The sequence below is a fragment of the Pseudopipra pipra genome, unplaced genomic scaffold (assembly GCF_036250125.1).
Source record: "Pseudopipra pipra isolate bDixPip1 unplaced genomic scaffold, bDixPip1.hap1 HAP1_SCAFFOLD_611, whole genome shotgun sequence".
Classification (NCBI taxonomy): domain Eukaryota; kingdom Metazoa; phylum Chordata; class Aves; order Passeriformes; family Pipridae; genus Pseudopipra; species Pseudopipra pipra.
Genome location: NW_026991101.1, coordinates 1 through 21,243, shown reverse-complemented (window position 1 = coordinate 21,243; position 21,243 = coordinate 1). Strand labels below are relative to the sequence as shown.

General features: G+C 57.6%; 1 protein-coding gene across 1 annotated transcript; it reads right to left on the bottom strand.

Moving 5' to 3' along the window:
* Nucleotides 1-1,425: 1,425 nt before the first annotated feature.
* Nucleotides 1,426-21,057, bottom strand: LOC135408763 (sodium/glucose cotransporter 2-like; the record flags this gene model as incomplete). The annotated part of the gene is given in 14 exon segments (XM_064643756.1): nt 1,426-1,572; nt 4,963-4,988; nt 4,991-5,186; nt 6,927-7,095; nt 8,795-8,945; nt 10,110-10,217; nt 11,820-11,955; nt 13,267-13,466; nt 14,394-14,474; nt 15,197-15,302; nt 16,860-16,964; nt 17,855-17,914; nt 18,908-19,012; nt 20,179-21,057. Coding segments are annotated over 14 exon segments (1,605 nt in total), but the record flags the coding sequence as incomplete, so codon positions are not given.
* Between the last annotated feature and the right edge of the window lie 186 nt (nt 21,058-21,243).

Here is a 21,243-nt window from a genome sequence, read left to right as displayed (position 1 = left end):
TTCCCCCTCCCCCTGAAGTCGGACCCCCCCAAAACCCCAAATTTGGGAGCCCCCGACCCCTTTAACCCCCAAATTTGGGACCCCTGCACCCCCAAAACCCCCAAATTTGGGACCCTGGACCCCCAAACCTCCCAAATTTGGACCCCTTGACCCCTGAGACCCCCCAAAATTTGGGGGTCCCCCCTCCCCCTGAAGTCGGACCCCCCAAAACCCCAAATTTGGGAGCCCCCGACCCCTTTAACCCCCAAATTTGGGTCACCTGGACCCCCAAACCCCCCAAATTTCGACCCCTGGACCCCCAAACCTCCCAAATTTGGACCCCTGGACCCCTGAGACCCCCCAAAATTTGGGGTCCCCCCTCACCCTGCAGTTGGACCCCCCAGAACCCCCAAATTTGGGACCCCCCGACCCCTTTAACCCCCAAATTTGGGACCCCTGCACCCCCAAAACCCCCAAATTTGGGACCCTGGACCCCCAAACCTCCCAAATTTGGACCCCTTGACCCCTGAGACCCCCCAAAATTTGGGGGTCCCCCCTCACCCTGGAGCTGGACCCCCCCAAAACCCCAAATTTGGGAGCCCCCGACCCCTTAAACCCCCAAATTTGGGTCACCCGGACCCCCAAACCCCCCAAATTTCGACCTCTGGACCCCAAAACCCCCAAAATTTGGGACCCTTGGACCCCAAACCCCCAAATTTCGCCCCCTGGACCCGGAGACCCCCCAAAATTTGGGGTCCCCCCTCCCCCTGAAGTCGGACCCCCCAGAACCCCCAAATTTGGGAGCCCCCGACCCCTTAAACCCCCAAATTTGGGTCACCTGGACCCCCCAAACCCCCCAAATTTGGACCCCTGGACCCCTGAGACCCCCAAATTTCGACCCCTGGACCCCGGAGACCCCCCAAAATTTGGGAATCCCCCCCTCACCCTGCAGTTGGACCCCCCCAAAACCCCAAATTTGGGAGCCCCCGACCCCTTAAACCCCAAATTTGGGTCACCCGGACCCCCAACCCCCCCAAATTTCGACCCCTGGACCCCAAACCTCCCAAATTTGGACCCCTGGACCCCTGAGACCCCCCAAAATTTGGGGGTCCCCCCTCCCCCTGAAGTCGGACCCCCCCAAAACCCCAAATTTGGGAGCCCCCGACCCCTTTAACCCCCAAATTTGGGTCACCTGGACCCCCAAACCCCCCAAATTTGGGACCCCTGGACCCCTGAGACCCCAAATTTGGACCCCTGGACCCCTGAGACCCCCAAAATTTGGACCCCTGGACCCCTGAGACCCCCCAAATTTGGGAGTCCCCCCTTCCCCCTGGAGCTGGACCCCCCCAAACCCCAAATTTGGGAGCCCCCGACCCCTTAAACCCCCCAAATTTGGGACCCCTGGACCCCCAAAACCCCCAAATTTCGACCCTTGGACCCCCAAACCCCCCAAATTTCGACCCCTGGACTCCCGAGACCCCCCAAAATTTGGGGTCCCCCCTCACCCTGCAGTTGGACCCCCCCGTTTTTGGGGGCGTCCAGGTCGACCCGGGGCTCCCGACTGTGCCGGAGGCTGAAAACCAACCGGTGCAGCTGCAAAAGACCCCCCAAAAATCACCCGGGACCCCCCGAAAATCACCCGGGACCCCCCAAAAATCGTCTGGGACCCCCCCAAAAATCGTCTGGGGGGGGTCGAAAATTAGCTGGGACCCTCCAAAATCACCCGGGACCCCCCGAAAATGAGTTGGGACCCCCCCAAAATCAGCCGGGACCCCCCAAAAATCACCCGGGACCCCCCAAAAATCGGCTGGGACCCCCCAAAAATCACCCGGGACCCCCCAAAAATCACCCGGGACCACCCAAAAATCGTCTGGGACCCCCAAAAGTCACCCGGGACCCCCCGAAAATCACCCGGGACCCCCCGAAAATCGTCTGGGAGGGTCAAAAAATCATCTGGGGACCCCCAAAAATCACCCGGGACCCCCCAAAAATCGGCTGGGACCCCCCAAAAATCACCCGGGACCCCCCAAAAATCACTCGGGACCCCCCAAAAATCACCCGGGACCCCCCGAAAATCGGTTGGGACCCCCCCAAAATCAGCCGGGACCCCTCAAAAATCACCCGGGACCCCCCGAAAATCACCCGGGACCCCCCAAAATCGTCTGGGGGGGTCGAAAATCAGCTGGGACCCCCCAAAATCACCCGGGAACCCCCGAAAATCACCCGGGACCCCCCGAAAATCGTCTGGGACCCCCCAAAAATCATCTGGGACCCCCCGAAAATCACCCGGAACCCCCGAAAATCATCTGGACCCCCCGAAAATCACCGGGGACCCCCCCGAAAATCGTCTGGGACCTCCCGAAAATCACCTGGGACCCCCCGAAAATCACCCGGGGACCCCCAAAAATCACCCGGGACCCCCCAAAAATCACCCGGGACCCCAAAAATCGGCTGGGACCCCCCGAAAATCACCCGGGACCCCCCAAAAATCACCTGGGACCCCCCAAAAATCACCCGGACCCCCCAAAATCACCCGGGACCCCCCGAAAATCACCCGGACCCCCCAAAAAATCACCCGGACCCCCCGAAAATCGGCTGGGGGGGTCAAAAATCATCTGGGACCCCCCAAAAATCACCCGGACCCCCCGAAAATCACCCGGGACCCCCAAAAATCGTCTGGGGGGGTCGAAAATTAGCTGGGACCCTCCAAAAATCACCCGGGACCCCCCAAAATCACCGGGACCCCTCGAAAATCACCCGGGAACCCCCAAAAATCACCTGGGACCCCCCAAAAATCGGCTGGGACCCCCCAAAAATCGTCTGGGAGGGTTAAAAAATCATCTGGGACCCCCCGAAAATCACCCGGGAGGGTTAAAAAATCATCTGGGACCCCCCGAAAATCACCCGGGAGGGTTAAAAAATCATCTGGGACCCCCCAAAAATCATCTGGACCCCCCAAAAATCGGTTGGGACCCCCCCAAAATCACCCGGGACCCCTCAAAAATCACCCGGGACCCCCCGAAAATCACCCGGGACCCCCCAAAAATCACCCGGGACCCCCCAAAAATCGGCTGGGACCCCCCAAAAATCGGCTGGGACCCCCCAAAAATCATCTGGCATCCCCCCAAAATCACCCGGGACCCCCCAAAAATCACCCGGGACCCCCAAAAATCGGCTGGGACCCCCCAAAAATCGTCTGGGACCCCCCCAAAAATCGTCTGGGGGGGTCGAAAATTAGCTGGGACCCCCCAAAAATCACCCGGGACCCCCCAGAATCACCCGGGACCCCCCCAAAATCACCCGGGACCCCCCGAAAATCACCCGGGACCCCCCAAAAATCACCCGGGACCCCCCAAAATCACCCGGGACCCCCCGAAAATCGGCTGGGGGGGTCAAAAATCATCTGGGACCCCCCAAAAATCGGCTGGGACCCCCTCAAAATCACCCGGGACCCCCCAAAAATGAGTTGGGACCCCCCCAAAAATCATCTGGGGGGGTCGAAATATTCCTGAGGGGGTGGAAAATTAGCTGGGACCCCCCAAAAATGAGCTGGGAGGGCTCAAAATACAGCTGGGACCCCCCCAAACCCCCTCAAATCCCCCTCAAATCCCCCCAACCCCCTCAAATCCCCCCCAAATCTCCCCCAAATCCCCCCCAAACCCCCCCAAACTCCCCCAAATCCCCCCCTATTTTTTTGGGGGCCCCTCAGGTGATTTTTGGGGCCACTCACGTGTTTTTTGGGGATGGGGGGGTGGCACAGGGAGACCCCCAGGGTGACCCCGGCGGTGGCGAGGAAGAGGAGGGCGGCGAAGAACCCCCCCAAGGACCCCCCAAATCCCCCAAATCCCCCCAAAATCCCCCCAAATCCCCCCAAACCCCCCCAAATCCCCTCAAACCCCCTCAAATCCCCCCCAAATCCCCCTCAAATCCCCCCCAAACCCCCCCCAAACCCCCTCAAATCCCCCCCAAATCCCCCCAAATCCCCCCAAATCCCCCCCAAATCCCCCAAATCCCCCAAATCCCCCCCAAATCCCCCCAAATCCCCTCAAATCCCCCCAAATCCCCCCAAATCCCCTCAAATCCCCCCAAACCCCCCCAAATCCCCCCCAAATCCCCCCAAATCCCCTCAAATCCCCCCCAAACTCCCCCAAATCCCCTCAAATCCCCCCAAACCCCCCCAATTTTTTTTTGGGGCCACTCACGTGTTTTTTGGGGATGGGGGGGTGGCACAGGGAGACCCCCAGGGTGACCCCCGAGGTGGCGAGGAAGAGGAGGGTGGCGAAGAACCCACCCAAGGACCCCCCAAATCCCCCCCAAACCCCCCCAAATCCCCCCCAAACCCCCCCCAGACCCCCCCAAATCCCCCCCAAATCCCCCAAATCCCCCAAACCCCCCCAAATCCCCCAAATCCCCCCAAATCCCCCTCAAACCCCCCCAAATCCCCCCAAACTCCCCCCAAATCCCCCAAATTCCCCCCAAATCCCCTCAAACCCTCTCAAATCCCCCCCAAATCCCCTCCAAATCCCCCCAAACCCCCTCAAATCCCCCCCAAACCCCCCAAACCCCTCAAACCCCCCCCAATTTTCTCCCCCTGATATTTGGGGTCACTCAGGTGATTTTTGGGGCCACTCACGTGCTTTTTGGGGATGGGGGGGTGGCAGAGGGAGACCCCCAGGGTGACCCCGGCGGTGGCGAGGAAGAGGAGGGCGGCGAAGAACCCCCCCAAGGACCCCCCAAATCCCCCCAGATCCCCCCAAATCCCGCCCAAATCCCCCCAAACCCCCCCAAATCCCCCAAATCCCCCCCAAATCCGCCCAAATCCCCCCAACCCCCCCCAAATCCCCCCAAATCCCCCCCAAATCCCCCCCGAACCCCCTTCAAATCCCCCCAAATCCCCTCAAATCCCCCCCAAATCCCCCCCAAACCCCCCCGAATCCCCCAAACCCCCCCAAATCCCCCCAATTTTTTTTTGGGGCCACTCACGTGTTTTTTGGGGATGGGGGGTGGCAGAGGGAGACCCCCAGGGTGACCCCGGCGGTGGCGAGGAAGAGGAGGGCGGCGAAGTGCAGGTAGTGGAGGCCGCAGAGGGCGCGGGGGCAGCGCCCGGGGGGGCCGCAGGACCCCCCCCCCAAATCCCCCAGGGCGAACTCGGGGATCAGGCGGGACAGGCCCAGGCACAGACCCCCCAGCAGCCCCCAAAACGCGCCCTGGGGGGGGGAAAAAGGGAGAATTAGCCCCAAAATGGGCAAAAATTGCACCAAAATACCCAAAAATGAGCAAAATCGACCTTAAATCGCCCCAAAATGGCCCCAAATTGCCTCAAAATGAGCAAAATCAACCTAAAATCGCCCCAAAATGGCCCCAAATCAGCCCCAAATGGCCTCGAAATGGAACAAAATTGCACCAAATTGGGACAAAATCACACCAAAATGAGCCCAAAATACCCCAAAATGAGCAAAACTGACCTAAAATCACCCCAAAATGTCCCCAAAAAAATTGCTCCAAAATGGGGCGAAATTGCCCCGAAATGGAACGAAATTGCCCCAAAATGGAAGAACTAAAATCACCCCAAAATGGCCCCAAATTGCCCCAAAATGGAAAAAAAATGCCCCAAAATGGGGGAAAATGAACTAAATTGCCCCAAAATGGCACAGAATTGCCCCAAAATGATCCAAATCACCCCAGAATTGGCCCAAAATCCCCAAAATTCGGGGCCCAGGCACAGACCCCCCCAGCAGGCCCCAAAACGCGCCCTGGGGGGGGGGGGAAAAAGGGAAAAAATGAGGAGAAACAGTGAAAAAATGAGGAGAAATGGTCAAAAATTGCACCGAAATACCCAAAAATGAGAAAAATCAGCCTAAAACGCCCCAAAATGGCCCCAAATCACCTCAAAATGGCTCCAAATCACCTCAAAATGGAACAAAATTGCCCCAAAATGGTCCCAAAATGAACAAAACTGACCTAAAATTGCCCCAAAGTGGCCCCAAAATAATTGCTCCAAAATGGCCCAAAATAGCATTGAAATGGCCACAAAATTGCATCGAAACGGAACAAAATTACCCCAAAATGGAACAAAATTACCCCAAAATGGGACAAAATTGCCCCAAAATGGAACAAAATTGCACCGAAATGGAACAAAATTGCCCCAAAATGACCCCAAAATAATTGCTCCAAAATGGTGAAAAATTGCCCCAAAATGGGACAAATTTGTACCAAAATGGGACAAAGTTGCCCCGAAATGGGCGAAAATGACCTAAAATTGCCATGAAATGGCCCCAAAATGAGCCCAAAATACCCAAAAATGAGCAAAACTGACCTAAAATTGCCCCAAAATAATTGCTCCAAAATGGGGCGAAATTGCCCCAAAATGGCCCCAAAACAACCCCCAAAATGGGCCCAAATTACCTGAAATTACCCCATTAATCGCCTATTAAAAGCTAATAATCAGCTATTACAAGCTATTAATCATTTATTAGAAGCTATTAATCACCTATTAGAAGCCATTTAATTACCTATTAGAAACCATTAATCACCTATTAAAAGCTATTAGTATCCTATTAGGAGCCATTAATCCCCTATTAGAAGCTTCTATCACCTATTAGGAGCCATTAATCCCCTATTAACGCCTATTAATCGCCTATTAGAAGCTATTAATCGCCTATTAACGCCTATTAATCGCCTATTAGAAGCTATTAATCGCCAATTAGAAGCCATTAATCCCCTAATTAGCACCTATTTAATCACCCATTAGAAGCCAATTAATCACTAATTAGAGCCTATTAGAAGCTATTTTAACCTATTAAAAGCCATTAATCCCCTATTAACGTCTATTAATCCCCTATTAACGCCTATTAATCCCCTATTAGAAGCCATTAATCCCCAATTAACACCTATTAATCGCCTATTAGAAGCGATTAATCGCCCATTAGGAGCCATTGATCACTCACGGGCTCGTTGACGCGGGGCACGAAGACGGCGAGGAAGAAGACGGCGGCGACGGGCGGGGCCAGGTAGCTGGAGATGGCCTGGATGTAGTCGAAGAGCTTCCCCCCCCGGGCCGCCTCCACCACGGGCAACCAGGCCAGGCTCAGCCCCACCATGGCCACGATCCACACCCTGGGAGTCCAAATTTTGGGAAAAATTTGGGACGCGCCCGGAATTCGGGAGCGAAAACTGCCCCGAAAACGGGAGGAAATTACCCCGAAAACGGTCTCAAAATGGGGGGGAAATGAGGTAAAGTTGGGCCCAAAATGGCGCCTTGGGTCTGTCGAGGTCACCTGGACACCTGAGACCCCCAAATTTGGGTCATCTGGACACCTGAGAGCCCCCAAATTTGGGTCCTTGAAGGTCACCAGGACCCCCCAGACCCCCAAATTTGGGTCCTGGAAGGTCACCTGGACCCCCCCAGGTCCCCAAATTTGGGTCCTTGAAGGTCACTTAGACCCCCCAGACCCCCAATTTGGGTCCTTGAAGGTCCCCTGGACCCCCAGACCCCCAAATTTGGGGCCTTGAAGGTCACCAGGCCCCCCCAGACCCCCAAATTTGGGTCCTTGAAGGTCACCTGGACCCCCCAGACCCCCAAATTTGGGTCCTTGAAGGTCACCTGGACCCCCCAGACCCCCAAATTGGGGACCCCCAAACACCCGAGACCCCAAAATTTGGGTCCTTGAAGGTCACCTGGACCCCCCAACCCCCCAAATTTGGGGCCTTTAAGGTCACCTGGACCCCCCAGACCCCCAAATTTGGGTCCTTGAAGGTCACCTGGACACCTGAGACCCCCAAATTTGGGTCCTTGAAGGTCACCTGGACCCCCCAAATCACCAAATTGGGGACCCCGAACACCTGAGACCCCCAAATTGGGGTCCTTGGAGGTCACCTGGACCCCCCAGACCCCCAAATTGGGGACCCCAAACACCTGAGACCCCCAAATTTGGGTCCTTTAAGGTCACCAGGACCCCCCAGACCTCCAAATTTGGGTCCCTCGAGGTCACCTGGACCCCCCAGACCCCAAAATTTGGGTCCTTGAAGGTCACCTGGACGCCCCAGACCTCCAAATTTGGGTCCTTGAAGGTCACCTGGACACCTGAGACCCCCAAATTTGGGACCTTGAAGGTCACCCGGATACCTGAGACCCCCAAATTTGGGTCCCTCAAGGTCACCTGGACCACCCCAGACCCCCAAATTGGGGACCCCAAACACCTGAGACCCCAAAATTTGGGACCCTCAAATACCTGAGACCCCCAAATTTGGGTCCTTGAAGGTCACCTGGACCCCCCCCAGACCCCCAAATTTGGGGCCTTGAAGGTCACCTGGACCCCCCAAATCCCCAAATTGGGGACCCCAAACACCTGAGACCCCCCCAATTTGGGACCCTCAGATACCTGAGACCCCGCAAATTTGGGGCCTTGAAGGTCACCTGGACCCCCCAAATCCCCAAATTGGGGACCCCAAACACCCGAGACCCCAAAATTTGGGTCCTTGAAGGTCACCTGGACACCTGAGACCCCAAAATTTGGGTCCTTGAAGGTCACCTGGACCCCCCCAGGTCCCCAAATTTGGGTCCTTGAAGGTCACCTGGACACCCCAAATCCCCAAATTTGGGACCCCACACACCTGAGACCCCCGAATTTGGGACCCCCAAGTACCTGAGACTCCCAAATTTGGGTCTCTCAAGGTCACTTGGACCCCCCAGACCCCAAATTTGGGTCCTTGAAGGTCACCTGGACCCCCCAGACCCCCAAATTTGGGTCTTTGAAGGTCACCTGGACCCCCCAGACCCCCAAATTGGGGTCACCCGACCGCCTGGGACCCCCACCTGCCGACGATGAGCAGGTGCCGCGGGCTTGCCCGGGGCCGGAGCCGCTTGTAGACGTCGAAGGTGAAAAGGGCCCCGGCGCTGGCGAAGATCGAGGCCAACGACGACATCAGGGCGGCCAAAACCACGGCCAACATCAGCCCCCGCAGCCCTGGGGGGGAAAGGGGTAAAAAAAGGGGGGGCTCGGGGGGGAAGGACCCCCCCCGGGGCCTTTAATCGCCAAAAAAATGGTGTTAATAGCTAAAAAATGGGATTAATAGCCCCAAAAATAGGGTTAATAGACACAAAAATAGGATTAATAGCCCCAAAAATAGGGTTAATAGCCCCAAAAATAGGGTTAATAGACACAAAAATAGGATTAATAGCCCCAAAAATAGGGTTAATAGCCCCAAAAATAGGGTTAATAGACACAAAAATAGGATTAATAGCTCCAAAAATAGGATTAATAGCTCCAAAATTAGGATTTAACCCCCCAAAAATAGAATTAATAGCCAAAAAATAGGGTTATTAGCCCCCATAATAGGATTAATAAACCCAAAAATATGATTAATAGCCCCCAAAATAGGATTAATAGCCCCCAAAATAGGATTAATAGCCCCAAAATAGGATTAATAGCCCCAAAATAGGATTAATAAACACAAAAATAGGATTAATAGTCCTAAATTTGGGATTAATAGCCCCAAATAGGATTAATAGCCCCAAAAATAGGGTTAATAGACACAAAAATAGGATTAAAAGTTCAAAAAAGAGGCTTAATTGCCCCAAAAATAGGGTTAATAGCCCCAAAAATAGGGTTAATAGCCCCAAAAATAGGGTTAATAGCCCCAAAAATAGGATTGATAGCCCCAAAAATGGGATAAATAGCCTCGAAATTAGGATTTAAACCCCCAAAAATATGATTGATAGCCAAAAATACGCTTATTAGCCCCCAAAATAAGATTAATAGCCCTAAAATTAGGATTAATAGCCCCTAAAATTAGGATTATTAGCCCAAAAATAAGATCAATAGCCCCAAAAATGGGATTAATAGGCCCCAAATAGGATTAATAGCCCCAAAAATGGGATAAATAGCCTCGAAATTAGGATTTAACCCCCCCAAAAATAGGATTAATAGCCCCGGATAGGGTTGATAGCCCCAAAAATGGGGTAAATAGCTCCAAAATTAGGATTTAAAACACCCAAAATAGCATTAAAAGCTCAAAAAATAGGATTAATGGGACCCAGAATAGGATTAATAGCCCCAAAATAGGATTAATAACCCCTAATGACCATTAATAAAGCCCTAATAACCACTAATGGCGCTCTAATAACGTACCTGGGGGCAGCAGGCTGAGCACCAGCCGGGGATAGGCCACGTTGGAGCAGCCGACGGGGGAGCCGCAGGCCCGGGCGCAGCCCTGGGGGTCGGCACAGCCCACGACCTCTGGGGGGGGAGGGGGAGGGAGGGTCAGACCCCCACATGGCACCAGAAGGGGGATTTCGGGTGGGGAGGGGGAGGAAGGGTCGTTTTTCAAGATGGCCGCCGGATTTGGCGCGGCGACGATCCAAGATGGTTGAGTGTTAAATGGAGGTTATTCAAGATGGCCGCCCTACAGAGGAGGTGACAATCCAAGATGGCCGCCCAGGGGAGGGTTTAAGATGGCCGCCTAATATGGCCTCCCAAAGGGATATTCAAGATGGCTGCCCAAGATGGCCGCCCAATATGGCCGTCTGAGTGAATAGTCAAGATGGCTGCCCAATATGGCCGCCCTAGTGAATATTCAAGATGGCTGCCCAAGATGGTCAGCCAATAGAATATTCAAGATGGCTGCCCAATATGGCCACCCTAGTGAATATCCAAGATGGCCACCCAATATGGCTGCCCTGGTGACAATCCAAGGTGACGTCCCAGTAGTGTATTCAAAATGGCTGCCCAAGATGGCCACCCTAATGACCATCCAAGATGGCCACCCAATAGGGTCATCCACTAGCATATCCAAGATGGCTGCCCAATATGACCGCCCAATATCGTATCCAAGATGGCCACCCAACATGGTCATCCAATAGCAAATCCAAGATGGCTGCCCAATATGGCGGCCCAATAAAATATTCAAGATGGCTGCCCAAGATGGCCACCCTCATGAATATCCAAGATGGCCGCCCAAGATGGCCACCCAATATCTTGCAAGATGGCCGCCCAATATGGTCATCCAATAGAATATTCAAGATGGCTGCCCAATATGGCCACACAATATCATATCCAAAATGGCCGCCCAATATGGCTGCCCAATAAAATATCCAAGATGGCTGCCCAAGATGGCCACCCAAGATGGCTGCCCTAATGACCATCCAAGATGGCCGCCCAACATGGCTGCCCTAGTGAATATTCAAAATGGCTGCCCAATATGGCTGCCCTCGTGACTATCCAAGATGGCCGCCCAAGATGGCTGCCCACTATCTTGAATAATAACTTGGGCGGCCATCTTGGATAATCACATTGGAGGCCATAACTTGCGGCCATCTTGGATAGTCACTACGGCGGCCATCTTGGGAGGCCATCTTGGATGGTCAATAGGGCGGCCATATTGGGAGACCATCTTGGGCGGCCATCTTGGGCGGCCATCTTGGACAATCACATGGGAGGCCATAACTTGCGGCCATCTTGGATAGTCACTACGGCAGCCATCTTGGGAGGCCATCTTGGATGGTCACTACGGCGGCCATATTGGGAGGCCATCTTGGATAGCATCTAGGGCAGCCATATTGGGAGGCCATCTTGGATAGTCATCATGGCGGCCATATTGGGTAACCATCTTTGCTAGTCTCGTTGGCGGCCATTTTGAGCGGCCATCTTGAAAAATCCCATCGTATCATCCCATCGCTTGGGCGGCCATCTTGGGCGGCCATCTTGAACGGCCACGTGGCCTCATCGCAAGGCCACATAGGGCGGCCATATTGACCGGGCGGCCATTTTGGCAGCTCACGTCACTCGGCGGCCATCTTGGCGGCCATCTTGGTGGGAGGGACCGCGAGGGGCGGGGCCGACCTGGGAAGAGGACGCGGGCGGCCATTCCGGGCAGGACCATGAGGAACATGGGCAGCACTTTCAGGTACCCGCAGACGACGCAACCGGCCCGGACGTGGGTCAGGGAGCGGCCGGCGAGGCAGCGCTGCACGATCACCTGCGGGGGGCGTCCCAGTGCTCCCAGTGCCGCACCAGTGCCTCCCAGTTACAGCCCGGGACCTCCCAGTGCCACACCAGTGCTCCCAGTTACACCCCAGTGCTCCCAGTGCCACACCAGTGCCTCCCAGTTACATCCCAGTGCCACCCCAGTGCCTCCCAGTTACACCCTGGGACCTCCCAGTGCCACCCCAGTGCCTCCCAGTTACACCCTGGGACCTCCCAGTGCTCCCAGTGCCACACCAGTGCCTCCCAGTTACACCCTGGGACCTCCCAGTGCTCCCAGTGCCACACCAGTGCCTCCCAGTTACACTCTGGGACCTCCCAGTGCCACACCAGTGCCTCCCAGTTACACTCTGGGACCTCCCAGTGCCACACCAGTGCCTCCCAGTTACACTCTGGGACCTCCCAGTGCCACACCAGTGCCTCCCAGTTACACTCTGGGACCTCCCAGTGCCACTCCAGTGCCACACCAGTGCCTCCCAGTTACACCCTGGGACCTCCCAGTGCCACCCCAGTGCCTCCCAGTTACATCCCAGTGCTCCCAGTGCCACACCAGTGCCTCCCAGTTACACCCTGGGACCTCCCAGTGCCACACTACTGCCCCCCAGTTGCACCCCAGTGCTCCCAGTGCCACACCAGTGCCTCCCAGTTACATCCCAGTGCCTCCCAGTGCCACACCAGTGCCTCCCAGTTACACCCTGGGACCTCCCAGTGCCACCTTCATGCCCCCCAGTTACACCCCAGTGCTCCCAGTGCCACACCAGTGCCTCCCAGTTGTACCCTGGGACCTCCCAGTGCTCCCAGTGCCACACCAGTGCCTCCCAGTTACACTCTGGGACCTCCCAGTGCCACCCCAGTGCCTCCCAGTTACACCCTGATGCCTCCCAGTGCCATCCCAGTGCTCCCAGTTACAGCCCAGTTCCTTCCAGTCCCCCCCAATCCCTCCCAATCCCCTCCCAGTGCCCTCCCAGTCCCTCCCAGTGCCCCCAATCCCCTCCCAATCCCCTCCCAGTCTCTCCCAGTCCCCCCCAATCCCTCCCAGTCTCTTCCCAGTCCCCTCCCAGTCCCCTCCCAGTCTCTCACAGTCCCCCCCAATCCCTCCTAGTCTCTTCCCAGTCCCCTCCCAGTCCCCTCCCAGTCTCTCCCACTCCCATCCCAGTCCCTCCCAGTCCCCCCCAATCCCTCCCAGTCCCTCCCAGTCTCTCCCAGTCCCTCCCAATCCCTCCCAGTCCCCTCCCAGTCCCTCCCAGTCCCTCCCACTCCCCTCCCAGTCCCTCCCAGTCCCTCCCAGTCCCTCCCAGTGCCCCACCTGATCGGTGCACCAGTACCAGGCGGAGATGACGCCCAGTCCCAGCACGAGGCCGGGCCAGGGCAGGTCGCCCGTACTGGGATGGCGGAGGAGGTGGAAGGCGTCGGGGCGGGGCCTCCCGCAGGGCCCCGTCACGTTGGGGGGCGTGGCCAGGGGGTAGCGCTCCAACAGCCCCTCGTAGCCCCCCACAGCGCCCAGCGCTGCCGGGGGGCGGGGACGGACCGGTCAGAACCAGTATGGACCAGTATAGGTCAATACAGACCAGTATAGATCAATACGGATCAGTATTGACCAGTATGGACCAGTATAGATTAATATAGACCATTAAGGACCAGTATAGATCAGTATGGACCAGTATAGATCAATATGGACCAGTATGGACCAGTATAGATCAATATGGATCAGTATGGACCAGTATGGACCAGTATAGATCAATATAGACCATTAAGGACCAGTATAGATCAATATGGACCAGTATGGACCAGTATGGACCACTATGGATTAATATAGACCATTAAGGACCAGTATAGATCAATATGGACCAGTAATGACCAGTTTGGACTGGTATAGATCAATACAGATCAGTAAGGACCAGTATGGACCAGTATAGATCAAAATGAACCAATATGGACCAGTATAGATCAATATGGACCAGTATGGACCAGTATGGACCAGTATAGACCAATATAGACCAGTATAGATCAATACGGACCAGTAAGGACCAGTATGGACCAGTATAGATCAATATGGACCAGTATAGATTGATATGGATCAGTAAGGACCAGTATGGACCAGTATGGACCAATCTGCCTCCCAGTCCCCCCCAATCCCCTCCCAGTCCCTCCCAGTCCCTCCCAATCCCCTCCCAGTCCCCCCCAATCCCCTCCCAGTCCCTCCCAATCCCCTCCCAGTCCCTCCCAGTCCCTCCCAATCCCCTCCCAGTCCCTCCCAATCCCCTCCCAGTCCCTCCCAATTCCCTCCCAGTCCCCCCCAATCCCCTCCCAATCCCCTCCCAATCCCCTCCCAGTCCCCCCCAATCCCCTCCCAATCCCCTCCCAGTCCCTCCCAATCCCCTCCCAGTCCCTCCCAGTCCCCTCCCAGTCCCTCCCAGTGCTCCCAGTCCCCACCGTATCCCGCCAGCACCGAGGCCCCCACGACGATGATGAGGGTCTGCACCAGGTCCGCGAACATCAGCGCCGCCAGGCCCCCTGCAGGCCACGCCCCTTTCCGTCAGGCCACGCCCCCTCCATCAGACCACGCCTCCCTCTTAGTGTCTGACCACGCCCCCTCCCTCACAGGCCACGCCCTCCCTCCCACCTTTAACCCCCTCCCCAATTAATCACCCTGCCCAAAGCCACGCCCACTTTGGCCCCGCCCCTTCTCCCCCTCCCCATTTTACCGATGACTCCTCCCATCCAAGCCACGCCCCCCGGCCACGCCCTCCCCGTTTGGCCACGCCCCCTTCCTCTTGAACCACGCCCACCTCCCTTAGCCCCCCCTCCCATTTTAGCCCCACCCTTTTCAACCACACCCCTTTTAAACCACGCCCTTTCTGGTCACACCCCTTCCCATGACCACACCCCTCCGCGTGACCACGCCCATTTCCCTTTGGCCACGCCCCCTCCCCTCCAAACCACGCCCTCCTCAGACCCCTCCCGTTTTAGCCCCGCCCTTTTTCACCCCGCCTCTTCCCCCACACCCCATGTTGGACCACGCCCCTTCAACCACACCCTCTTTGACCACGCCCCCCTCATGTAGCCACGCCCATCATTGTGGCCACGCCCCCTCCCCTCCCTCCCAACCTCTCCTTTCCCCCCTTCCTCCCCCTCCCACCCCCAATCCGACCCCACCCACCTTCACCACGCCCCCTCCGGCCCCTCCCCTTCCTGCCACACCCTCCTAGGCCCCTCCCCCTCTAGACCACGCCCACCTGTGACGGTGTAGACGGCGGTGACGCCCAGCAGGGCCCCCACGGACGCGTAGAGGTCCCACCCAAGGGCCTCGCGGATGAAAATGGCCCCCGAGTACATGTCCACCTACGGGGGGGGCCCCCAGTCCATCCCAGTCCCTCCCAGTCCATCCCAGTCCCTCCCAGTCCATCCCAGTCCATCCCAGTCCTTCCCAGTCCATCCCAGTCCATCCCAGTCCATCCCAGTCCTTCCCAGTCCATCCCAGTGCATCCCAGTCCATCCCAGTCCCTCCCAGTGCTCCCAGTCCATCCCAGTGCATCCCAGTCCATCCCAGTCCATCCCAGTCCCTCCCAGTCCATCCCAGTCCCTCCCAGTCCATCCCAGTCCATCCCAGTCCCTCCCAGTCCATCCCAGTCCCTCCCAGTCCCTCCCAGTCCTTCCCAGTCCATCCCAGTCCCTCCCAGTCCACCCCGGTCCCTCCCAGTCCCTCCCAGTCCCTCCCAGTCCATCCCAGTCCATCCCAGTCCATCCCAGTCCCTCCCAGTCCCTCCCAGTCCCTCCCAGTGCATCCCAGTCCCTCCCAGTCCCTCCCAGTCCATCCCAGTCCCTCCCAGTCCCTCCCAATCCCCTCCCAGTCCCTCCCAGTCCCTCCCAGTCCCTCCCAGTCCCTCCCAGTCCATCCCAGTCCCTCCCAGTCCCTCCCAGTCCATCCCAGTCCCTCCCAGTCCCTCCCAGTCCTTTCCAGTCCATCCCAGTCCATCCCAGTCCACCCCGGTCCCTCCCAGTCCATCCCAGTCCCTCCCAGTCCCTCCCAGTCCCTCCCAGTGCATCCCAGTCCCTCCCAGTCCCTCCCAGTCCATCCCAGTCCCTCCCAGTCCCTCCCAATCCCCTCCCAGCCCCTCCCAGTCCCTCCCAGTCCCTCCCAATCCATCCCAGTCTGTCCCAGTCCCTCCCAGTCCATCCCAGTGCTCCCAGTCCATCCCAGTCCCTCCCAGTCCATCCCAGTGCCCCCCAGTGCTCCCAGTCCCTCCCAGTGCTCCCAGTCCCTCCCAGTCCCTCCCAGTGCTCCCAGTCCATCCCAGTGCTCCCAGTCCCTCCCATCCCCTCCCAGTCCATCCCAGTCCCTCCCAGTGCTCCCAGTCCATCCCAGTGCTCCCAGTCCCTCCCATCCCCTCCCAGTCCCTCCCAGTCCCTCCCAGTGCATCCCAGTCCATCCCAGTCCCTCCCAGTGCTCCCAGTCCCTCCCAGTCCCTCCCAGTCCCTCTCAGTCCCTCCCAGTCCCTCCCAGTCCCTCCCAATCCCCTCCCAGCCCCTCCCACTCCCTCCCAATCCCCTCCCAGTCCATCCCAGTCCCTCCCAGTCCTTCCCAGTCCCTCCCAGTCCCTCCCAATCCCCTCCCAGTCCCTCCCAGTGCTCCCAATCCCCTCCCAGTGCTCCCAGTCCCTCCCAGTCCCTCTCAGTCCATCCCACTCCATCTCAGTCCCTCCCAGTCCATCCCAGTCCCTCCCAGTCCCCCCCAGTCCATCCCAGTCCCCCCCAGTCTATCCCAGTCCCTCCTAGTGCATCCCAGTCCCTCCTAGTCCTTCCAATCCCCTCCCAGTCCCTCCCAGTCCCTCCCAGTCCATCCCAGTCCCTCCCAGTCCCTCCCAATCCCCTCCCAGTCCCTCCCAGTGCTCCCAGTACCGAGATCTTGGTGGACACGTAGAGCCCCAGCGAGAGCAGGGCCAGGTAGAGCTGGATCCGACCCCCCCCGAACCTCTTCCCGAGGTATTCCGGCATCGTCGACACCTGGACGGACCAGTACGGACCAGTATAAACCAGTACGAACCAGTACGGACCAGTATGGACCAGTATAGACCAGTATGGACCAGTATAGAACAGTATGGGCCAGTATGGGTGAGTACGGACCAGTATGGGCTGGTTTAGACCAGTATGGACCAGTATAAACCAGTACGGACCAGTACGGACCAGTATAGAACAGTACGGACCAGTAAGGACCAGTATGGACCAGTATAGAACAGTATGGGCCAGTATGGGCCAGTATGGGTGAGTATGGACCAGTATGGGCTGGTTTAGACCAGTACAGACCAGTATGGGCCAGTACAGACCAGTATAGACCAGTACAAACCAGTATGGACCAGTATGGATGAGTATAGACCAGTTCACACCAGTATGGACCAGTATAGACAAGGGAGCAGTAAGGACCAGTACAGACCAGTACGGACCAGTTTACACCAGCATGGACCAGTATGGGCCAGTATGGACCACTATGGACCAGTATAGACCAGTATGCACCAGTAGGGACCAGTAGAGGCCAGTATGGATCAGTACAGACCAGTATGGATCAGTACAGACCAGTTTACACCAGCATGGACCAGTACGGACCAGTATGGACCAGTATAGACCAGTAAGGACCAGTATGGGTGAGTATGGACCAGTATAGAATTGTATGGACCAGTAAGGACCAGTAAAAACCAGTATAGACCAGTATGGACCAGTACGGACCAGTATGGACCAGTAAAGACCAGAAAGGACCAATACGGACCAGTAAGGCCCAGTAAGGCCCAGTAAGGCCCAGTAAGGACCAGTAAGGTCCAGTATGGCCTGGTTTAGGTCAGTATAGATAAGGGACCAGTATAAACCAGTACGGACCAGTATAAACCAGTCCCCCCACTCACCCCGGCCTTCAGGTAAATGGGGACGAAGACCCAGCCCAGGAGCAGCACGATGAACATCCCCTGGGGGGGGGACACCACATGGGGGGGGTTATATCGCGACATGACCACCAGGGGTCAATCAGGGGTGTGTTCTATCGCGATATAACCCCCGGGGTCGATGGGAGGGGGTCTTATATCGTGATATAACCCCCCGGGGTCGATAGGGGAGGGTCTCATATCGTGATATAACCCCCAGGGGGTCGATGGGAGGATGTTCTATCGCGATATGACCCCCCGGGGTTGATAGGAGAGGGTCTTATATCACGATATGACCCCCAGGGATCCCTAGGGGAGGGTCTTATATCGCAATATAACCCCCCATGTCGCGACGGGGGGGACGTTCTATCGCGATATAACCCCCAGGGCTCAATAGAGGGGGTCTTATATCGCGATATGACCCCCAGGGATCCATGGGGGAGGGTCTTATATCGCGATATAACCCCCCATGTCGCAACGGGGGGATGTTCTATCGCGATATGACCCCTGAGGATCGGTGGAGGGGGGTCTTATATCGCGATATAACCCCCGGGGATCCATGGGGGAGGGTCTTATATCGCGATATAACCCCCAGGGATCCATGGGGGAGGGTCTTATATCGCGATATGACCCCCAGGGATCCATGGGGGAGGGTCTTATATCGCGATATAACCCCCAGGGATCCATGGGGGAGGGTCTTATATCGCGATATAACCCCCCAGGGGTCAATCAGGGGTGTGTTCTATCGCGATATGACCCCCCATGTCGCGACAGGGGGATGTTCTATCGCGATATAACCCTCAGGGGTCAATGGGGGGGGGGTCTTATATCACGATATAACCCCCAGGGATCCACGGGGGGGGTCTTATATCGCGATATAACCCCCGGGGTTGATAGGGGAGGGTCTTATATCACGATATGACCCCCAGGGATCCATGGGGGAGGGTCTTATATCGCGATATGACCCCCCACGTCGCAACGGGGGGACGTTATGTCGCGACATGACCCCTCCCCCCGTGTCGCGACCCGCCGGCTCACGCTCCACTCGAAGCCGCCCACGGCGATGCCCCCGGCCGCGCCCGTCCCCGCCAGCCCCACGAAGTGCCCGGAGCCGATGTTGGAGGCGAAGAGCGACGCCCCCACCTGGAACGGGGGACACCCCGGGTGACCCCGTGACCCCTCGGTGACCCCCGGGTGACCCCCAGGTGACCCCGTCCCCGCCGGCCACACGAAGTGCCCGGAGACCCCCCGGAGGCCCCCCAGTGACCCCATGACCCCCCCAGTGACCCCCAGTGACCCCCTGTGACCCCATGACCCCCCCAGTGACCTGGTGACCCCCCCAGTGACCCCCAGTGACCCCCAGTGACCCCATGACCCCCCAGTGACCTGGTGACCCCCCCAGTGACCCCCTGTGACCCCCAAGTGACCCCATGACCCCCCCAGTGACCCCCCATGTCCCCCCTATGACCCCCAGTGACTCCCATGACCCCCAGTGACCCCCCTGTGACCCCCAAGTGACCCCCGGGTGACCCCGTGACCCTCCTGGTGATCCCGTGACCCCTCGTGACCCCACTGTGACCCCATGACCCCTCCATGACCCCATTGTGACCCCGTGAGCCCATGACTCCCACTGACCCCCCTGGTGACCCCCCCAGTGACCCCCCATGACCCCTCCATGACCCCCAGGTGACCCCGTGTCACCCCGACCCCAATGTGACCCACAGGTGACCCACAGATGACCCCATGACCCCCCGTGACCCCCAGTGACCCCCATGACCCCCCACTGACCCCATGACACCCCTGACCCCCCCGGTGATCCCCCGGTGACCCCCTGACCCCTCAGTGACCTGACGACCCCCCCAGTGACCCCTGTGACCCCCTGTGACCCCCCAATGACTCCTCAGTGACCTGGTGACCCCCCAGTGACCCCTCAGTGACCTGGTGACCCCTCGGTGACCCCTGCGCCCCCCATGACCCCACTGACCCTCTGTGACCCCATGACCCCCCATGACCCCCTGGTGACCTGGTGACCCCCCAGGTGACCCGGTGACCCCCCCAGTGACCCCCAGTGACCCCATTGTGACGCCCATGACCTCCTGGTGACCCCATAACCCCTCAGTGACCCCCATTGTGACCCCATGGTGACCCCATGGCCCCCCAGTGACCCCCATGACCCCCCTGTGACCCCCTGACCCCTCAGTGACCTGATGACCCCCTGGTGACCACTGTGACCCCCCATGACCCCCTGGTGACCCCATGACCCCCCGTGACCCCCCGGTGACCCCCCGGTGACCCCCCGGGTGACTCACGGGCCCCCAGGCCATGCTCCGCCCCGCCAGGAAATACCCGCTGAGGGTGCGGCCGCCGCGCCGGCGCAGGGTCTGGGGGGACCAGGACAGACCAGTACGGACCAGTACGGACCAGTACGGACCAGTATGGACCAGTACGGACCAGTATGGACCAGTATGGACCAGTATAAACCAGTACGGACCAGTATGCACCAGTATGGACCAGTATGGTTCGGTATGGACCAGTATGACAAGTATGGACCAGTATGGAACAGTACAGACCAGTATGCACCAGTATGGACCAGTATGGACCAGTATAAACCAGTACAGACCAGTATGGACCAGTATAAACCAGTACAGACCAGTATGGACCAGTACGGACCGGTATGGACCAGTACGGACCAGTATGGACCAGTACAGACCAGTACAGACCAGTAGAAACCAGTATGGACCAGTATGGTTCAGTATGGACCAGTACGGACCAGTACAGACCAGTATGGCCCAGTACGGACCAGTATGGACCAGTACGGACCAGTATGGACCAGTACAGACCAGTACGGACCAGGACAGACCAGTACGGACCAGTATGGACCAGTATGGACCAGTATAAACCAGTATGGACCAGTATGCACCAGTATGGACCAGTATGGACCAGTATGGACCAGTACAGACCAGTACGGACCAGGACAGACCAGTACGGACCAGTATGGACCAGTATGGACCAGTATGGAGCAGTACGGACCAGTATGGAGTAGTATGGGCCAGTACAGACCAGTATGGACCAGTATAAACCAGTATGGACCAGTATAAACCAGTATGGACCAGTATGGAGCAGTAAGGACCAGTATGGACCAGTATAAACCAGTTCGGACCAGTATGGACCAGTATAAACCAGTACAGACCAGTACAAACCACCAGTGCTCCCAGTACGACCCCCCTCCCCCCCTCCCAGTGCTCCCAGTGACTCATTAACCGCCCCTCCCCCCCCCCCCGCGGGGCATTGTGGGTAATGATTAAACCCCTCCCCCCCCGGGGTCACGGCGGGGTCACGAAAACAACCCGGGGGGAGGGGGAGGGGCTGGGGGA